Source organism: Mesoplodon bidens (genome assembly GCF_964165515.1).
Source record: "Mesoplodon bidens genome assembly, chromosome: 12".
Taxonomy (NCBI): Eukaryota; Metazoa; Chordata; class Mammalia; order Artiodactyla; family Ziphiidae; genus Mesoplodon; species Mesoplodon bidens.
The window spans coordinates 26,342,652-26,360,516 of record NC_138168.1 but is presented as its reverse complement, the minus strand read 5'-3'; the positions used below and the strand labels follow the sequence as shown (position 1 = coordinate 26,360,516).

The window sequence follows — 17,865 nt, the reverse complement described above, 5'->3', positions numbered from 1 at the left end:
AGATATTTATTCTTACTGATTTTATAATATAAATCAGCTAAAATAGGTGATTTTAGAAGATGACTTCCCTTGTGTTTATACGGTGATTCAGGAAAAAAAAGGCCAAAAGTCAGTCAGTCTTGCTGAAATTAGAATCACTGATATATTTGGAGTGTGATTTTGGTTAGTATGCTTCTCAGCATGATCCTTCTCCTGAGATGTAGGATAAGGTTATAAGATGGAGAAGGTTCCAATTTCATATAAAAAAAGTATGATAGGAGTTTCAAAGAATTGATTTAATTCACTTCATTATCAGTTTTCTAGTGCTATATCTTTAAAGCTTTTAAGGCAATAACTTTTTAATGTAGTGGTTTAGAACTTAAGAGTCTTTGTGGAAGTTCCATTCACTGGTAATTTTTTCTTTTGCTATTATATTTGATTATCAATTTCTAGAATTTATGTTGTCTTTAAAAGTTCCAAGGCAGTGCCTTTTGAAAATATAGTGTAGGTTGAGAGTATTTCATGAATACTCTTTTAAATTCCATTTAAAACACTGTTAGAAAGTGGTTTTGAGAATTGCTAATTATAGAGTTTTAACCTGGAACATTTTCATTATTGAAAATTATTACCTATCTTCATGTTATTTAGGAAGATTTTTACCTCTGAAGACAATGTTAGGACCAAGATATGACAGTCAAGTTGCTGAAGAAAATCGGTTCCATCCCAGCATGCTTTCAAATTATCTGAAGAGTCTGAAGGTAAGAAACAAAACATTTTTTTTTCTTCTTCTTCTTTCTTTGCGGTACGCGGGCCTCTCACTGTTGTGGCCTGCACAGGCTCCGGACGTGCAGGCTCAGCGGCCAGGGCTCACAGGCCCAGCCGCTCTGCGGCATGTGGGTTCTTCCCGGACCGGGGCACAAACCTGTGTCCCCCGCATCGGCAGGCGGACTCTCAGCCACTGCGCCACCAGGGAAGCCCAAAACAAAACATTTTTGATATTGATTTAACATACTTTATTCCTTTCTTGTTCTACAGGTGGCTTTTTATTTTTTTAAAATTAATTAATTAATTAATTAATTTAGGGATGAATTGGGTCTTTGTTGCTGTACGTGGGCTTTCTCTAGTTGCGGTGAGCGGGGGCTACTCTTTGTTGTGGTGCGTGGGCTTCTCATTGCAGTGGCTTCTCTCGTTGTGGAGCACAGGCTCTAGGCACGCGGGCTTCAGCAGATGTGGCATACGGGCTCAGTAGTTGTGGCTTGCAGGCTCTAGAGTGCAGGCTCAGTAGTTGTGGTGCACGGGCTTAGTGGCTCCGCGGCATGTGGGATCTTCCCGGACCAGGGCTCGAACCCATGTCCCCTGCCTTGGCAGGTGGATTCTTAACCACTGCGCCACCAGGGAAGCCCCTGCAGGTGGCTTTTTAAAATAAACTTTTATTTTGAAATAATTAACTGACTCAGAGGAAGTTGCAAAAATAGTACATAGAGTTCTATAAACAGAAGTATCTCTTCTCTACCGAGATAGAGAATAAGTTAGCAGGTGCCAGACTACAGGGATGGGGATGGGAAGAGGGTCTGACGGTAAAGGGGTAGCATGAGGGAGTTCCTTTGTGGAGAAGGAATAGTTCTGTAACTACCACCATGAATCTATACATTAGGTACCGGAAGTTAGGTCTTGAATATATGTTTTTAGGGGGCATAATTCAACCCATAACACCAACCATTGTTCTCTTCTGTTTTAGACTCTTGGTGGTCTGTTATTGTATGCTCTCTCAGTACATTCAACAAATATTGGTACCCATTATGTGCAAGTCTCTTATTATGGGATGGTAAAGATGCCACTTAGTTTTTGATAACCTGTTACTCATCCCTATTCTCGGTGTAGTTTTGGGTCGTTATTTGTTTATATCTTTTATTTTAGCTTACTTGTAAACTTTTAATTTTTATCTTCATTATTAATATACATTTTGAAAGTCATAGGTAACATTTATAGAGCATTAACTATTTCCTAGGTAGAGTGTAAGAGCTTGGGCTTAGCACCAATTAGCCTGGGCTTGATTTCTGGTTTGCCACTTAAGCTTTGTGGTCAAGTTACATAATCTCCTCATGTTTTAGTTTTCTCACTTGCAAATAAAGTTAGTGCATTTAAAGCACACAGAATAGTGCTTGGCACAGAGTAAGGACTTCATTTAAATCTCACAACAACTGTATGAGGTGGATACTATAATTATCCTTATTTCATGGATTGGGAATCTATAAGGAAAAATAATTATGTATATATAATAATATTTATGAGTATATGTGTATACAGACGGACACATACACACCCAAACACATTATTCACACAGACACATCACACACACAGACACACATTTACACACATACATATATATGGGCTCAGGGCAGCTAAGTCATGCAGTACAGTTTCTTGGTTTCTGAAGTATTCGTATGTAGTTAGAAAATTCATATTTTCTTGCTCATCCCCACTTTTCATTCACTTCTTATTTTGGACCTGAAGGCAAACAAAATGGGTTCTAATTCTAACTAGTGAAAAGCTGTAGTATGGCATCTAAATCTTTGCATTTGGCAATATATATCCTCTGAAGGAATTAAGATCACTGAAGAAGCCTATGTGGGAAGAGAAGTGGGCCCAGGGGTGCAGATACTACAAAAAATGCCGTAAAAACTACATTTCCTGGGGAAGTGAGAGGGTGCTTGACTGGAAGAGCTGTCTGTTATCCATACATGAGCTAAGAAATCTGGAGAAATCCATAGAGCACATTAAGGCAGCTAGTTATATTTTAGAAGTGCACAATTTTGTCTGTTTTGTGATGTTTGAAATTTAAATGTTTTTGCTATTCCCCCCCGCCCCCCATAACAATGGAGTTGAATTATCATGTAGACCAGTCTCCTTTAGGCAAACGCAACAATAGGTACTCAATAAAAGCAGTAACAACAAAAGACAGAAAAATAACAGTTTAAAAAGTACAGGTTGTTTCTCTTGCCATTCTTCTCAGAGAGTATATACTTCAGAATGAGGTGGAAGATGTTTGGATTCACTGTTCTTTTACTTGGCTCAGTTCCAGTGTGCATATCTTTCAAGGCTGAATATGATTCTGGTTGTTCAAGATTTTTCAAACCTGTGGCCCCCTAACACAAGCCAACTACTTCAGTTACTGCTCAACAGAAGAAATAATGATTTTTGTTCCAATACAGGAAGAAAAACTGGCTGAGGAATGAGATGCACAAATACGGCCATGTGTACTGTTCTTTATTGATTATTTAAGGGATTTACAAGGGAATTTTGACTATACGCACTCTTTGCCCTGTGTACTCACTTGAGAATTTAACTGCCTAACGTGCTGTAGTGATGACTGCTCGGAGTGCTGGGTTATTGTGTGCCTGGAGCTTTGGTTGGGGTGTGTTTCAGATAAATGATATATCCCTGTTCTAGCTTCTTGTCTAGGATATCATAGGTGGAGTGCCAGATGCAGAAAACTACATCAGTGTTTGCTTTTTTTTTTTTTTTTTTTTTTTAATTTTTTTTTTTTTTTTTTTTGCGGTACGCGGGCTTCTCACTGTTGCGGCCTCTCCCGTTGCGGCGCACAGGCTCCGGACGCGCAGGCTCAGCGGCCATGGCTCACGGGCGCAGCCGCTCCGCGGCATGTGGGATCCTCCCAGACTGGGGCACGAACCCGTGTCCCCTGCATCGGCAGGCGGACTCTCAACCACTTGCGCCACCAGGGAAGCCCCTAGTGTTTTGCTTTTTTAGGTACACTTTTGTAATGTTGAAGTGGAGTCTGTTTTGCTTATGTTCTTGTTTCATCATTAGTTTGGGGGTTCATTTATTTTATTTAGTGCCTAAGTTCTATGTCTTGAATGAGACTTGGATAAGTGATACTTTCATTGTTATTAATAGTTCATTGGCAGAGTGAACCTAAAATCTCCCTTAGTGTAGTTGAATAAACTGGCCTGGAATACTGCCATTTAGTCAGTTTGATTTGGTACAAATTCAGTTACCAGTAAATCTGTCCTTTTTTCTTTCTTTCTTTTTTAAGGTTAAAATGGGCTTGTTGGTGGACCTGACAAATACTTCAAGATTCTATGACAGAAATGACATAGAAAAAGAAGGAATCAAATATATAAAACTTCAGTGTAAAGGGTAAGTCATGTATTAAGATTCCTTAATATTTAAACCTTCTGCTGAAATTTGTAATCTCTTCTTAAAAAAAAAAATGTTTCTGTATTACTAGACATGGTGAGTGCCCTACAACGGAGAATACTGAGACATTTATTCGTCTATGTGAGCGGTTTAATGAAAGAAACCCGCCTGAACTTATAGGTATGTTTGGCTTCACTTTACCAATGTTGAATATTTTCTTTTGTGACTGGGTTTCCATTTTCTTTTTTACAAGTGAGTTGATATGGAAGTTTTTTTTTTCTTTTTTAAGACATCACCAAGAAGCGTTTACCAAAGTAGTAGACTAACTTTTGTGAACTATAAAATAAATGTATTTCTTTTTAAGAATTTTTAAAATTTTCTTTTTAAAAAATTAATTAATTTTCTTTGTTCATTATTTTTGGCTGCATTGGGTCTTCGTTGCTGTGTGTGGGCTTTCCCTGGTTGTGGCGAGCCGGGGCTACACTTCACTGTGGTGCGCGGGCTTCTCATTGTGGTGGCTTCTCTTGTTGCAGAGCACGGGCTCTAGGCTCACGAGCTTCAGTAGTTGTGACACATGGGCTCAGTAGTTGTGACTCGCGGGCTCTAGAGCGCAGGCTCAGTAGTTGTGGCGCATGGGCTTAGTTGCTCCACGGCATGTGGGGTCCTCCCAGACCAGGGATCGAACCCATATCCCCTGCATTGGCTACTGTGCCACTAGGGAAGTCCCAAAATAAATGTATTTTTGTAATTAAAAAATTTTTCATGATAAAGCCCTAATTGCCCCTCTTCAGTTGTACTGTTGGGAAACTGTATCTTAAACTTAAACACTATATGTATATTTATTTTTTATAACTTTGAATTTTATATTGTATGTATCATTCTGAACCTTTCTTTTTTCACTCAGTATTGTGTTTCTGGGAGTGATCCATGGTGATGTATGTAACTGTTGTGTATTTGCTGCTGTGTAGTATTCCATTGTATGGATGTATTATAGTTTATCCACTTTCCTATGATGGACAGTTCTTTCAGCAAATATTTATTGATTGCTACTCTTTGCTAGGTACAGGCTCTTGGAACAGCTCAGGGAGAAAACAAAAAAGGGGATTGGGGAAGCGGGGGAAGGAAGCCAATAAACATAAATGTAACAAATGAGTAAATTTTCTTGAAATGATAATTACTTAAAGTGACATTTGGGTTATTTTCAGTTCTTTTTGCTATTACGAAAAATGTTGCCAGGAGTGGTCTTCTAGAACTTTTAAGGTTTGTGATTTTTAGTTTTGGTTCTTTGTTCCTTCTGCTATTTATATTGGCATATGGTTTGAATTGAGGATCCAATCTAAATGTTTTCTATATAGTCAGTCATTTGTTTCAGCACAGTATGTTGAATAATTTTTTCGCCTGATAGTTAGATGCCATAAATTAACTTATATGTACTATTGGAAGTTTTTTCCAATTCATTTGCCTTTTAAGTTTTTTGGTAATATTTAAAAGCTTTTGTTGTTAATATATTTTCTTTTGTGATTTCTTCTTTTTTAAAATTATAAGCAGCTACTATTGTCCCTATTCAGAGAATTAACTGAAAAAATTTTAGGAATAGTAGGAAAGTTCAGATAAATAGGAAAACATCAGCAACTTTCCTGCGAACAAGCAATAACTAGTTAGAAAGTATAGTTAGAGAATGGTCTCATTAATCTTACTATTAATAATATTGGCTAACATTTATTGAACATTTCTCTCTGCTAGTCACTCTGTAAATCATTTTACATTCATTGTCTCATTTTCTTCTCAATACTATTAGGTAGATGTTATTGTCACCCCCCATTTTATGATAAGAAACTGAGGCTTGGGAAGGTTAAGTGACTTAAGGTCATTCACATAACTAGTAAGGGTTACAGCTTAGATCAGATCCTAAGATAAGATCTAAGGGTTACAGCTTAGATCAGATCCAAGTAAAGTTTAGAGTTCACACTCTAAACTCCTTGTCTTCTGTAAAGTACAAAACACCAAGGAATAAAGTTATTAAGAAATGTAGGAGTTCTAAATTAAGAAAATTGTACTTGGTTGTTAAAAGACTTGAAGAAATGGAGATTCACTGTTTCCAAATTAATTTCCAGTTTTTTTTTTTTGCGGTACGCGGGCCTCTCACTGTTGTGGCCTCTCCCGTTGCGGCGCACAGGCTCCGGACGCGCAGGCTCAGCGGCCATGGCTCACGGGCCCAGCCGCTCCACGGCATGTGGGATCTTCCCAGACTGGGGCACGAACCCGTGTCCCCTGCATCGGCAGGTGGACTCTCAACCACTGCACCACCAGGGAAGCCCAATTTCCAATTTTTAATGTTTACAATTGTTTGGCAAATCAAACAGGTGAAATTATGAGCAAGAAAATTTTGAAAGACAAAAGTAACAAGGGGATTTTCCTTACCAGTTATCCAAGCATATGGTAAAGCAATGGAAACTACAGTGGTTTCCTAGTGGTAGAGATGTTCTTCACATCAGAGAGGGAAGATGTGATTATTCAACAAATAGTTATGAGACAGTTAGCCAACTGTATAATAAATTATATTTTAGATGGATCAAATATTTTTGAAAGGACCCATAATAATATAGGAGAAATATAGGTCAGTACTTATTTAACTCTGAGCTAAGAAAGGGTATTCTGAGTTTATCATCAAAGGCAGAATCCATAAACAGTTATTTTTTAAGCCGTGTTCCTAGACCACCTGCATCGGAATCACCTGAGGATGTTTATTAGAAGTGCATGCTTTAGGGCCCTGTACTGGACTTGTATGATCAAAACCTCTGGGAATGAAGCCTAGGGATCTAATTGTTTTTAAAACAAGGGTCTTAGGTGATTTTTATGTACACTTAAATTTGAAAACTGCTGTCAAAAATTAAAATGTCTGGGGCTTCCCTGGTGGTGCAGTGGTTGAGAGTCCGCCTGCCGATGCAGGGGACACGGGTTCGTGCCCCGGTCCGGGAGGATCCCACATGACGCGGAGCGGCTGGGCCTGTGAGCCATGGCCGCTGAGCCTGCGCGTCCGGAGCCTGTGCTCCCCAACGGGAGAGGCCACAGCAGTGAGAGGCCCACGTACGGCAAAAAAAAAAAAAAAAAAAAAATTAAAATGTCTATCATTGGTAATAGTAACAGCTGGAATTAATGAATGCTTATTATTTGCCTGGCAGACTTGGTGGGAAACTCTGAATGAATGAATGAAGGAATGAATGAATGTAATCCTCATAACAACTCTGTGTAGTATGTGGCAGTATCCGTATTTTACAGATAAGAAAACTGAATCTCAGAGAAATTAAGTATAGTTTTTCCATGGTAACACATCTGATAAGTGGTTAAGCCAGGTTTGTAGTCCGGTTTCTTACTTCAAAGTCCAAATCTCTAATTAATTGCTACACTGGTTTCTAGAGTGACCACATAAAAATGAAAAATAAATTCTGTATTATAAAACACAACAGAAACAGCAAAAAGATATTTGACTAATTGGGAGCAATATTTGAAGCATATATGACAGATAAAAGTTAATATTCTTATATACAAAAAGATTTTATAACCCAGCAGGCAAAAGAGGCATTCCTCCATAGAAAAATATGGAAAACAATGAAAATGAAATTTATAAGAAATGAATTACAAATAGCCAAGAAACATGAAAAAAATTTTCATTCTCACTTGTTAACAAGAGATACAAATTAAAATATATGTCGTTACCTTCCCCCATCAAATTGGCAAAGATTAAAAAAGAATCATAATGTCAAGCTTTGGATAAAGTGGATGTACTTATACATTATTAATTTGAGTGTTAATTGGTACACCCTCTCTGGAGGGCCAATTTGGTGATATTTCTCCAGATCCTTAAAAGTGTTCACACACTTTGACTTGTCAAGGCCACATTTAAGAATTTATTTAAAGGAAGTAGTCAGAGATGGACATAAAAATTTATGAGAAAGAAATTTAATCACATCTTCATTTGTAATTAAAAAACTGGAAACAGCTTACACCTCTGATAGAAGCAGATCATTTATATTGTACAGTATGCAATTTATTTAACAGAAGAACAATAATATGGGACTATATGACATGGTATTGTGATATGTATATGTGTATATATTTACACATTCACATGAATATATGTAACAAATACACACATATTTAGGGTACAACTAGAACATACACAGCTTAAAATAGCATTGAGACCTTTATTTGAACAATTAAAAACAACTTTTTTCATCCGAGAGAAGCCATTGTAGGGGTAAAGAAGAAGAATTCAAGAAGAACTTCAAGAACACTTAACATCTGGAATCAGATATCCTGATTTCAGGAAGATTAATACTCCCAAGTCAACCCTTGTTATAAATTGTCTGGTTGTATTCTTAGAAGAACTGATGGGGAAATTTTCTAAATTGAGTGTTTCATGGGTTATAAAAAAATTATAGAACTGTGCTACAATATATTATATGTTACTATATATTATTTGTTTTATATCACTGGTAGGGGTTCTCTTCATGAGGATTGAAGTGGAAACATTTGCTTTGGGCCTGTCCAGTTTTGGAGCATTGTAGTGGCAATTATTTATTGTAATACTCTGAAGACAACAACAGAAACTGGTCTTAGAGCTGGTTTCTGGTAGCACCTTTTCAAACAAAAAGAATAAAGAATCAAGTTTGTGTTCTTAGGATCAAAATATTGGTCTGCTTTTATAATATTTTAATTGTGTTTTAGTATCAGAGATGGAATCTTCATCAGCCTTGCGCACATTCTTGCTGAAGTATACTTGTGATCAACAGTAGACATTTGTGACATGACAAAAGTTAGACCCAGATTTATTTTCAAAGCTACTCTTTTTTTTAAATCATCATTTTACCGTCAGTTCATACAGTTAGCCTGGTTGTGGGATAATACTGTAGACTTAGTGGAAATGAAAAGGTCTTGAAACACAGAAGCCTCAGATGTTTTCTGATGTTTAGGAAGAACTACAGCTTCATAATCCCTTATCTGAAACCTGCGGGGGTCATATGTTTCCAATTCTTACCATATGTTACCTGCCCTGGAGATAGTACCCCCTAATTTTTCTTTATTGTAGAAATTTTCAGTCATACCAAAAATAGGGAGAATAGTGAAATGACACCTCATGTATCCATTATTCAGCTTCAATAATTATCATTTTGCTGTTTTTTTTTCATTTTTCCTCTCCTCCCCCAACAAATTTTTTTCTGAGTATTTTAAATTAGATCACAGATACCATGTCATTTCACTTAAAAGTGTTTCAGTATGCATCTCTAACTGATAAGGATTTTGGGTTTTTATATAATCACCATGCAGTTGTACCAAAGAGAATAATGAGAAATTCCTTAAGGTCATCTAAAGCCTAGTCCATTTTCAGGTTTCCTCAATTATAGAAAAAATGCCTTTTTAAGTTAGATTTTCAAACCAGTTTCCAATAGTGTCCACATGTTGCATTTTGTTGTTATGTCTCTTAAATCTCTCTGATTTGCTCTCTTTTTTTTTTTTTTTTTTTTTTTGCAGTACGCGGGCCTCTCACTGTTGTGGTCTCTCCCGTTGCGGAGCACAGGCTCCGGACGCGCAGGCTCAGCGGCCATGGCTCACGGGCCCAGCCGCTCCATGGCATGTGGGATCTTCCCGGACCGGGGCACGAACCCGTGTCCCCTGCATCGGCAGGCAGACTCTCAACCACTGCGCCACCAGGGAAGCCCTTTTTTTTTTTGTTTTTGTTTTTTTTTTGTTTGTTTGTTTTTTTGTTTTTTTGATTTTTTTTTTTGTTTTTTTGATTTTTTTTTTGCTCTCTTTTTTAATGCTATCGTTTGCTGGAGAAACCACGTCATTTGTCCTATAAAATATTCCATTATCTGGGTCTACCTGAGTGCTTCCTCTAGTATTAGTTAACTTTTTCCTTTGTCTTCTGTATGTCCTGTAAACTGGTAGTTAAATTGAGAGGTGTACTTATATATTTTGGCAAACATACTTCATAGTTGGCATTGTATGGTTCCTTTCACACCACATCAGGAAGCACATAATGTCTGGTGGTCCTGCTTTTAGGGGTACAAAGATGATTAAGTGGGTTCTGGTGGCACCATCTTGTTTCCTCTGTTACAGACTTTTTCATCTGTCTTTTACCTAATGATTTTATTATCCATTGATGGTTGTTGCCTTCATCCAGTATTTAATTAGGAGTTGGAAAACAGTGATTTTTTTTCTGATTCTCTCTCATTTCTTCATGGATTAGCTGGAATTCTTCTTTAGTAAAGAACTATTCTCAATTTGATTATCCTGAAATGCAGTTTGTAATGGAAAGACAAGTTAAGCATCTGATTCTCTTATTTCTTAATTTCCGGAATAATGAATTGGTATCTTACCATTCTCCAGTGGTAACTGATTACTTTTTTTTCTTGGAGTATCTGTATGAACTCATGAATCTTTATACAGTTGATGTATTTAAATCAGTTGCAGTCAGTATTTATTCTTATGCCCAAATTGCTCCATCCTAGGCCAATGGGAGCCCCTTCAAGTTGATTTCTGTATCCTTTTGATAGCACCCTATCAGTCTTTGATGGTTTCCTTGTTTTCTGGTGCAACGTGTTTTCCAAACCTGGAACCAGTTTTTTCTCTAAGGAGCCTGGTGGAAAATAGTATTAGAGATAATCTGGGTGTAGAGAGCATTTCTGCAGTTAAATATATGAATATTCATTCACACTAAGTGAGAAAAATAGACTATAAATAACATATCAGTTCAGGTCAGGTTTTGTCCCCAAATAATCTACCAAAAATCTTAACTTTTTTAGAGCTTTTTTGAAATTTTAATTACAAATAAGAGATTATGGAGCTATAGTGCATTTGTTTGCATGTACAGAAATGACTTGAGGGTAAGAATTTTGTGGACTGGAGAAATAAAAAAGTCTGTTTTGTGTTAAAAGAGAAATGGCTGATTTCTTGGTAAATGGTGGACTACGTATAATAGATGTGTAGCTTAACTAATGCCTCTAATTACTTTAGGTGTTTCTAATTATAAATACATGGGCCAGATTTGTGAATATATATTTTCATGAGTAGCACATGTGTATTTTGGTAAAAAAACATTTCTTTTGATTAAATAAAAATATTTAAAATAACTTGGCACATAATAAGTTCTTTTTTTAAATTAGTTGATTGATTTATTTTTGGCTGCATTGGGTCTTTGTTGCTGCGCGTGGGCTTTCTCTAATTGCGGAGAGCACGGGCGACTCTTCGTTGTGGTGCGCGGGCTTCTCACTGCAGTGGCTTCTCTTGTTGTGGAACATGGGCTCTAGGTGCGTGGGCTTCAGTAGTTGTGGCTCGTGGGCTCAGTAGTTGTGGCCCATGGTATATTCTTTTTTTTTTTTTTTTTTTTGCGGTACGCAGGCCTCTCACTGCTGTGGCCTCTCCCGTTGCGGAGCACAGGCTCCGGACGCACAGGCCCAGCGGCCATGGCTCACGGGCCCAGCCGCTCCTCGGCATGCGGGATCCTCCCAGACCGGGGCACGAACCCGTGTCCCCTGCATCGGCAGGCGGACTCTCAACCACTGTGCCACCAGGGAAGCCCGCCCATTGTATATTCTTGCCTCCTTTATCAAAGATCAGGTGACCATATGGGCATGGGTTTATCCCTGGGTTTTCTATCCTGATCCATTGATCTATATTTCTGTTTTTGTGCCAGTACCATATTGTCTTGATTAGTGTAACTTTGTAGTATAGTCTGAAGTCAGAGAACCTGATTGCTCCAGCTCTGTTTTACTTTCTCGAGATTGCTTTGGCTATTCAGGGTCTTTTGTGTTTCCATACAAATTGTGAAATTTTTTGTCCTAGTTCTGTGAAAAATGCCATTGGTAGTTTGATAGGGATTGCATGGAATCTGTAGATTGCTTTGGGTAGTATAGTCATTTTCACAATGTTGATTCTTCCAATCCAAAAGCATGATATTTCTCTCCATTTCTTTGTATCCTCTTTAATTTCTTTCATCAGAGTCTTATAGTTTTCTGCATACAGGTCTTTTGTCTCCTTAGGTAGGTTTATTCCTAGGTATTTATTCTTTTTGTTGCAATGGTAAATGGGAGTGTTTCCTTAATTTCTCTTTCAGATTTTTCATTGTTAGTGTATAGGAATGCAAGTGATTTCTGTGCATTAATTTTGTATCCTGCTACTTTACCAAATTCATTGATTCGCTCTAGTAGTTTTTTGGTAGCATCTTTAGGATTCTCTGTGTATTATAGTATCATGTCATCTGCAAACAATGACAGCTTTACTTCTTCTTTTCCAATTTGGATTCCTTTTATTTCTTGTTCTTCTCTGATTGCTGTGGCTAAAACTTCCAAAACTATGTTGAATAATGAGCACTGGTACTTTCTTAAATTGCATATCATCGCATAACTTAATCACTTAATTGGCAATTATTGTTACACTTCCTATTCGTAAAAATATTTAGTTAATCTTGCTAGAGTAAAAATTAGATGCAAAAATAGTAGTGGTGTAGATGAGAAACATTTTTAGAGTATTTGTTGCTTAAATTGGTCTCAAATATAAAGTAGAAAGGAAATTTACATGTTGGGTTAAGATTATGTTGAATAAAAAAGTCTATTTACAGTTGACATCTTTGTGTAACTTTTGAGGCACGTTTTCTTAACAAAGCACTGGAGATGATGAATTTATAGAGTTTCATGATTATAGCAATTATTTCTAAGGGGTAACTTTTTCTGTTCAAGGCTGATCTCTTTATTTTTTAATCTCTTTTCAGAAACTTCATTTCAGTTATATCATTGTTCTCTATTTCAGTCTCTGTGATTTAACCAGGTCCTTTTCAGCCTGTAAATATACCTAAGCCTCTTATATTAAAATATTACCCCTCCCTCCAAAAAAACCCCACACCTTTCTGTTTTATATTCCCCTTCTCCTTCCCAGTCAACTTTCCAAAAGATTGATACTTGAATCCATTTATTTTCATTCACATCACTGCGATCTGGAGTCCTCCCTCTGTAGTCTTAAACAAATAGTGACTTTCAGTTCTAATCATCTTGTGACATTTAAACAGTTGAACACTCCTGTCTTGGAACTTCCTCTTTTCCTGGTGAATGTGACCCAATGTTCACACTCTCTTTGTTTTCTTGACCCCATGATTGTTCATTCTTAGTCTTTTTTAATGCCCTTCCATCCGCCAACTTATTCTTGAAAGGTTAGTTTTCCTCAGATTCTATCCTTAATTATCTTCTCTTGTTCTGTTGATACTTACCCATTCTCAGTGATTTTGCCCACACCACAGACTGCTTCTGTAGTGACTATATGCTGATTATTCTTGAATCCACAACTCCAGCTAGATCTCTCTGTGAAGCTCTTTACCCTTATTTCCAAATATTTGTAAGTCTCATAAGAACCTTAAACTCAGCATGTCCAGCTGTGCTCATTGCCTTGCCCGAAAGACTGATGTAAACTCCTGTACTTCCTTACCTGGTAAACGGGGCCATTGCGCAAATAGTCACCCAAGTCAGAAACCAAACTCTCAGTGTTGACAGTTATTCACCCCTCAGACTGCACATTCTACCTTAAATGTTTCTTCCATAAATTACTGGGATGGCTTCCTTACTAGTTTTCTTGCTTCATTGATGCTCCGTCTCTACGTTGAGCTGCCATTGAAGTGGGTTTTCTACAGCATGATCATTTAATAATGTACACCAAGCTGTTTTTATTACTTTTTCAAAGTAGTTAAAATGACTTGAAAATGCAGTCAGTTTTAGAATTTATGAAACTCATTTGCAGCTTTTCAGAATATAGAGGCAGGACCACACTGATCTTGAATACGTCCTGAAAAAAAGCTTAACAAAAATAAATGTCTTTTTCTCAGCAGGTTTTTCTTCTAAAAGTTCATTTTGGAAGATTACAAGCTAATGTAAAGATACAGTCAGTTGGTTTCTAGAGAACTTTGTTTTTGTTGTACTGTGTATCCATCAGTTTGTTATTTTACGTATCTAGTGAAGTGTCTCGCGTGCATGTGTGCACGTGTGCGTGTGTGTGCGTGCACCTATGTTCTTCAGAGTTGTGTGTTTGATGAAATACCTCCTTATTTAAAATGCTTGGAATCTTTTAGTTTTAAGATAAAACTTTAGACCTTAGAAACAGTTGTAACTAATAAATCAGTATATGTTATATTTAAACTTATAGCTAGTGCTATAAGTTATTTTTTAAGCAATTTAAGCTGACAGGTTTAATAGTTATAAAAGAAGGCCAAGCTTTAGTTATTTTATAAAATGATTGAAATGTTTTGATTGCAGATTGGGGTTTTAAAGTAAAACGTAGCCTCTGAAGTGATTTATTAAGTCAAAATTGTTTTATTTTCTAGGTGTTCATTGTACCCATGGTTTCAATCGCACTGGTTTCCTCATATGTGCCTTCTTGGTGGAGAAAATGGATTGGAGGTATTTGTTTCTTGTTATAATGGAAGAAGACATATTTAGTAATTGATAAAAATTTTTTATTGATTTTTCAGTTTTAGCATTTTATATTGCCAGGTTTTTGGTGAAGTCATGAGTAATATGATTGAGTCAAGTGGTTTTCATTTTAGTTTTGGTTAATCTTTTGAACACCATTCATTACCTGGTGTTTTCTACTAAGTAGCACTTTTGAGTACTTATGGATCCCGTATACTATGCATTTTCTTTTCCAGATTTTTTTTCACATCTTACAGAATTATCAGACAAGTTCTCCCAATATTTTGTGTATGTTTTCACCTTGGAGGTTACTATTGTTTTTCTTTTCATTGTTAATAGTACCGTTTAAAAATACCTATTGAGTACTAGGAGAAACTTAAATGCTATACAGAAAAGGTGTTTTTGGGGACAGAGTTATTCTGTTTAAACCAATAAGCATGTCTTTATGAGCAGCTGTTATTTGTAAAGTGTCTTTTTAGATTCTGAGAGATTAGAAAATGGGATATTACTAACTGAATTTCCTCATTTACTTTGAAGGTCTTTACTTTTGTTTACAAAGCCTTTCACGCAGTAGATCCTTCTCTGAATATAATCAGCTGAAGTACACATGTGATTGTATATTTTCCTGTTCATTCATCCTTGGGGGTTCTCTGCTGCATGCACTTCTAGCTCTGCCTTTCTGGCCTTTCAGATGCTCTACACAGTAATGCTACATGATACAGACTCCTCAGACTCAGCCTATGCTTAGCTTCTCTCTGATGACCTGTACTCTTAATGCCTGGGTGTGTTGAAAGTTCCTGAAGAACCAGCATGCTTTTACTCTCTTTTCATATTGCTATTCACATTTCTTTGATGTTTTCGCTGAGAGTCAGACCTCAAACTTCAAGGGTTTACTTAAATTCCTTACAGACTCTACCCAGTCTCGTCTATACACTCATTGCAGTTTACCTCTAGAGTTTTGGAAATTCCCATGTACTTATGTTAAAAATGTTTCAGAATGAATTTGTCTCTTAATAGATTGAATGCCTTGAGCGTGGGGACTGTGATTTGTCCATTTTAGAAAACCTCTGTTATGCTTTGTATAATAGCCTTAAATGTAACAAGTGAATTTTGATAAATCTGCATAAATGGAGAGTAGTGAGGAAATTGCATGGTGTTTATTTTCCATAGTATTGAAGCAGCAGTTGCTACTTTTGCTCAAGCCAGACCACCGGGAATTTATAAGGGTGATTATTTGAAAGAACTTTTTCGTCGCTATGGTGATATAGAGGAAGCACCACCCCCACCTCTATTGCCAGATTGGTGTTTTGAGGATGATGAAGACGAAGATGAGGACGAGGATGGAAAAAAGGAATCAGAACCTGGGTCGAGTGCCTCCTTTGGCAAAAGGAGAAAAGAACGTTTAAAACTGGTAATGTTTAAAAATACTATTATAGTCTTTACCTTTTCTTCTACAGCTTCATTGAGACTTATGCAAACGGAATGTTAACTATGTTTGTTTAGCTAGATTTGTTAGATTATTTCATTCTGGTTATTTCCAAAGACTCTTGATAGCCATGGATCTTTGCCTTTTCTACAAGAAAAGTTTCAGTTATATAAATTCATCCTGCTTTTGTTTCTTAGGTAAACCAAAGAACTCTAAGATGTTAGATTGAGAATTTATTGTTTCTTTGCAAAGTATTGTGAGATTCCAACTAAATATGGAATGAAAATTTTTACTGATGCTTTACAAAATTGTCCCATAGTTAAAATAACTTTGCATATAAATTCTGCTCCTTTCCATGGGTGGTGTTTTCATATTTTTCTGTAAAGTTGAACTCAGAAGATTCTTATTTGTTCTATAGCCAACTCCTGTTAATCTTCTAGAAATAAAAGGCCTAAGAAAAAACATTAGGCATTACCTTCTTTTCTCGGGAGGACAGGAGAAATGTTGAGAAGATTGCTGGTTGTACTTGTACATACACAAGTAGATGGTGTAGGCCAAAGGGTAAAGTCAGGGAAAGTGTGGCGGTAATTAATTGTTAATAAAGTTAATAATTAAGGTGTGTGGGATATCATGGTTGAGCAGTAAATCCCACAACTCATTTATTAGTAGGCATTGATTGACAGGCAAGGAAGAAAATGCCTTGTTTTATGTAAATAATAAAATACAGTTATTTAGGGCTTAAAAAAGTTTCTTGTTTGAAAAACATTGTTTTAATATGTATTTACACATTTCAAACTTCAAGACTCAGCAGCTACTGAAAGTAAATTGTTTTGAAACATAGAAATAATTTCAAAAATAACTTAGTTTTTTACTCTAACTCATTTTCTGGACTAGTTTTTTACTCTAACACATTTCCTGGACTTAGATATCTGAAATTACTGAATCACATACCTAGAAAAATAAGAATCACATTGTAAAGAAAATCTAATAGCATAATATGACATATAGATGATTACCCTCTTATCACTTCTGTGAGGTAATTCAACTGTATTTTTTAAGAATAACATTGGGCTTCCCTGGTGGCACAGTGGTTGAGAGTCTGCCTGCCGATGCAGGGGACACGGGTTCGTGCCCCGGTCCGGGAAGATCCCACATGCCATGGAGCAGCTGGGCCCATGAGCCATGGCCACTGAGCCTGTGCGTCCGGAGCCTGTGCTCTGCAACGGGAGAGGCCACAACAGTGAGAGGCCTGCGTACCGCAAAAAAAAAAAAAGAATAACATTAATCATGAGCATATGCGTAATGTGTTTTTGAATTATGATCTAGTATTTGAATGTGTAAAATAGTTTAAAACAAACAGTTACTATTTTTACAAAATAGGGTCAAGTTTGCCGCATTTATTTTTCTTCGCCATCAGAAAGTATCTTAAAAATGACATTTATTTTATAAACTTAAGCACCATTAAATCCCTATAATTGCAAATGAGCTCCAGCAGCATTAAGAGGAAACTAGCTAAGATGAGCATGTTTCTTTAGGGGAATAAATGACATATAAAATAAAATCCCAAACCTAGTTTCTCCTGGTTTGTTTTGTCAGTTACTAAGAGGCGTGTTTAAAAATTCCCCACTGTGATTGTGGATTTGCCTATTTCTCCTTGTAGTTCTGTCAGATTTTGCTTTATATATATATATATATACACATATACATATATATATATATATTTTTGCGGTACGCGGGCCTCTCACTGTTGTGGCCTCTCCCGTTGTGGAGCATAGGCTCCGGATGTGCAGGCTCAGCGGCCATGGCTCACGGGCCTAGCTGCTCCGCGGCATGTGGGATCTTCCTGGA

General features: G+C 36.9%; 1 protein-coding gene across 2 annotated transcripts in view; it reads left to right on the top strand.

The window, feature by feature from the left end:
• Nucleotides 1-17,865, top strand: part of RNGTT (RNA guanylyltransferase and 5'-phosphatase) — a 239,331-nt gene that overhangs the window by 7,826 nt on the left and 213,640 nt on the right. For both annotated transcript variants that reach the window (XM_081250785.1, XM_081250784.1), the window contains exons 2-6: nucleotides 628-737; nucleotides 4,034-4,137; nucleotides 4,229-4,317; nucleotides 14,504-14,579; nucleotides 15,762-16,002. In XM_081250785.1, the coding sequence (XP_081106911.1) occupies nucleotides 651-737; nucleotides 4,034-4,137; nucleotides 4,229-4,317; nucleotides 14,504-14,579; nucleotides 15,762-16,002 (597 nt within the window). In that variant the 5' untranslated portion in view covers nucleotides 628-650. The remainder of the gene's footprint in view (nucleotides 1-627; nucleotides 738-4,033; nucleotides 4,138-4,228; nucleotides 4,318-14,503; nucleotides 14,580-15,761; nucleotides 16,003-17,865) is intronic.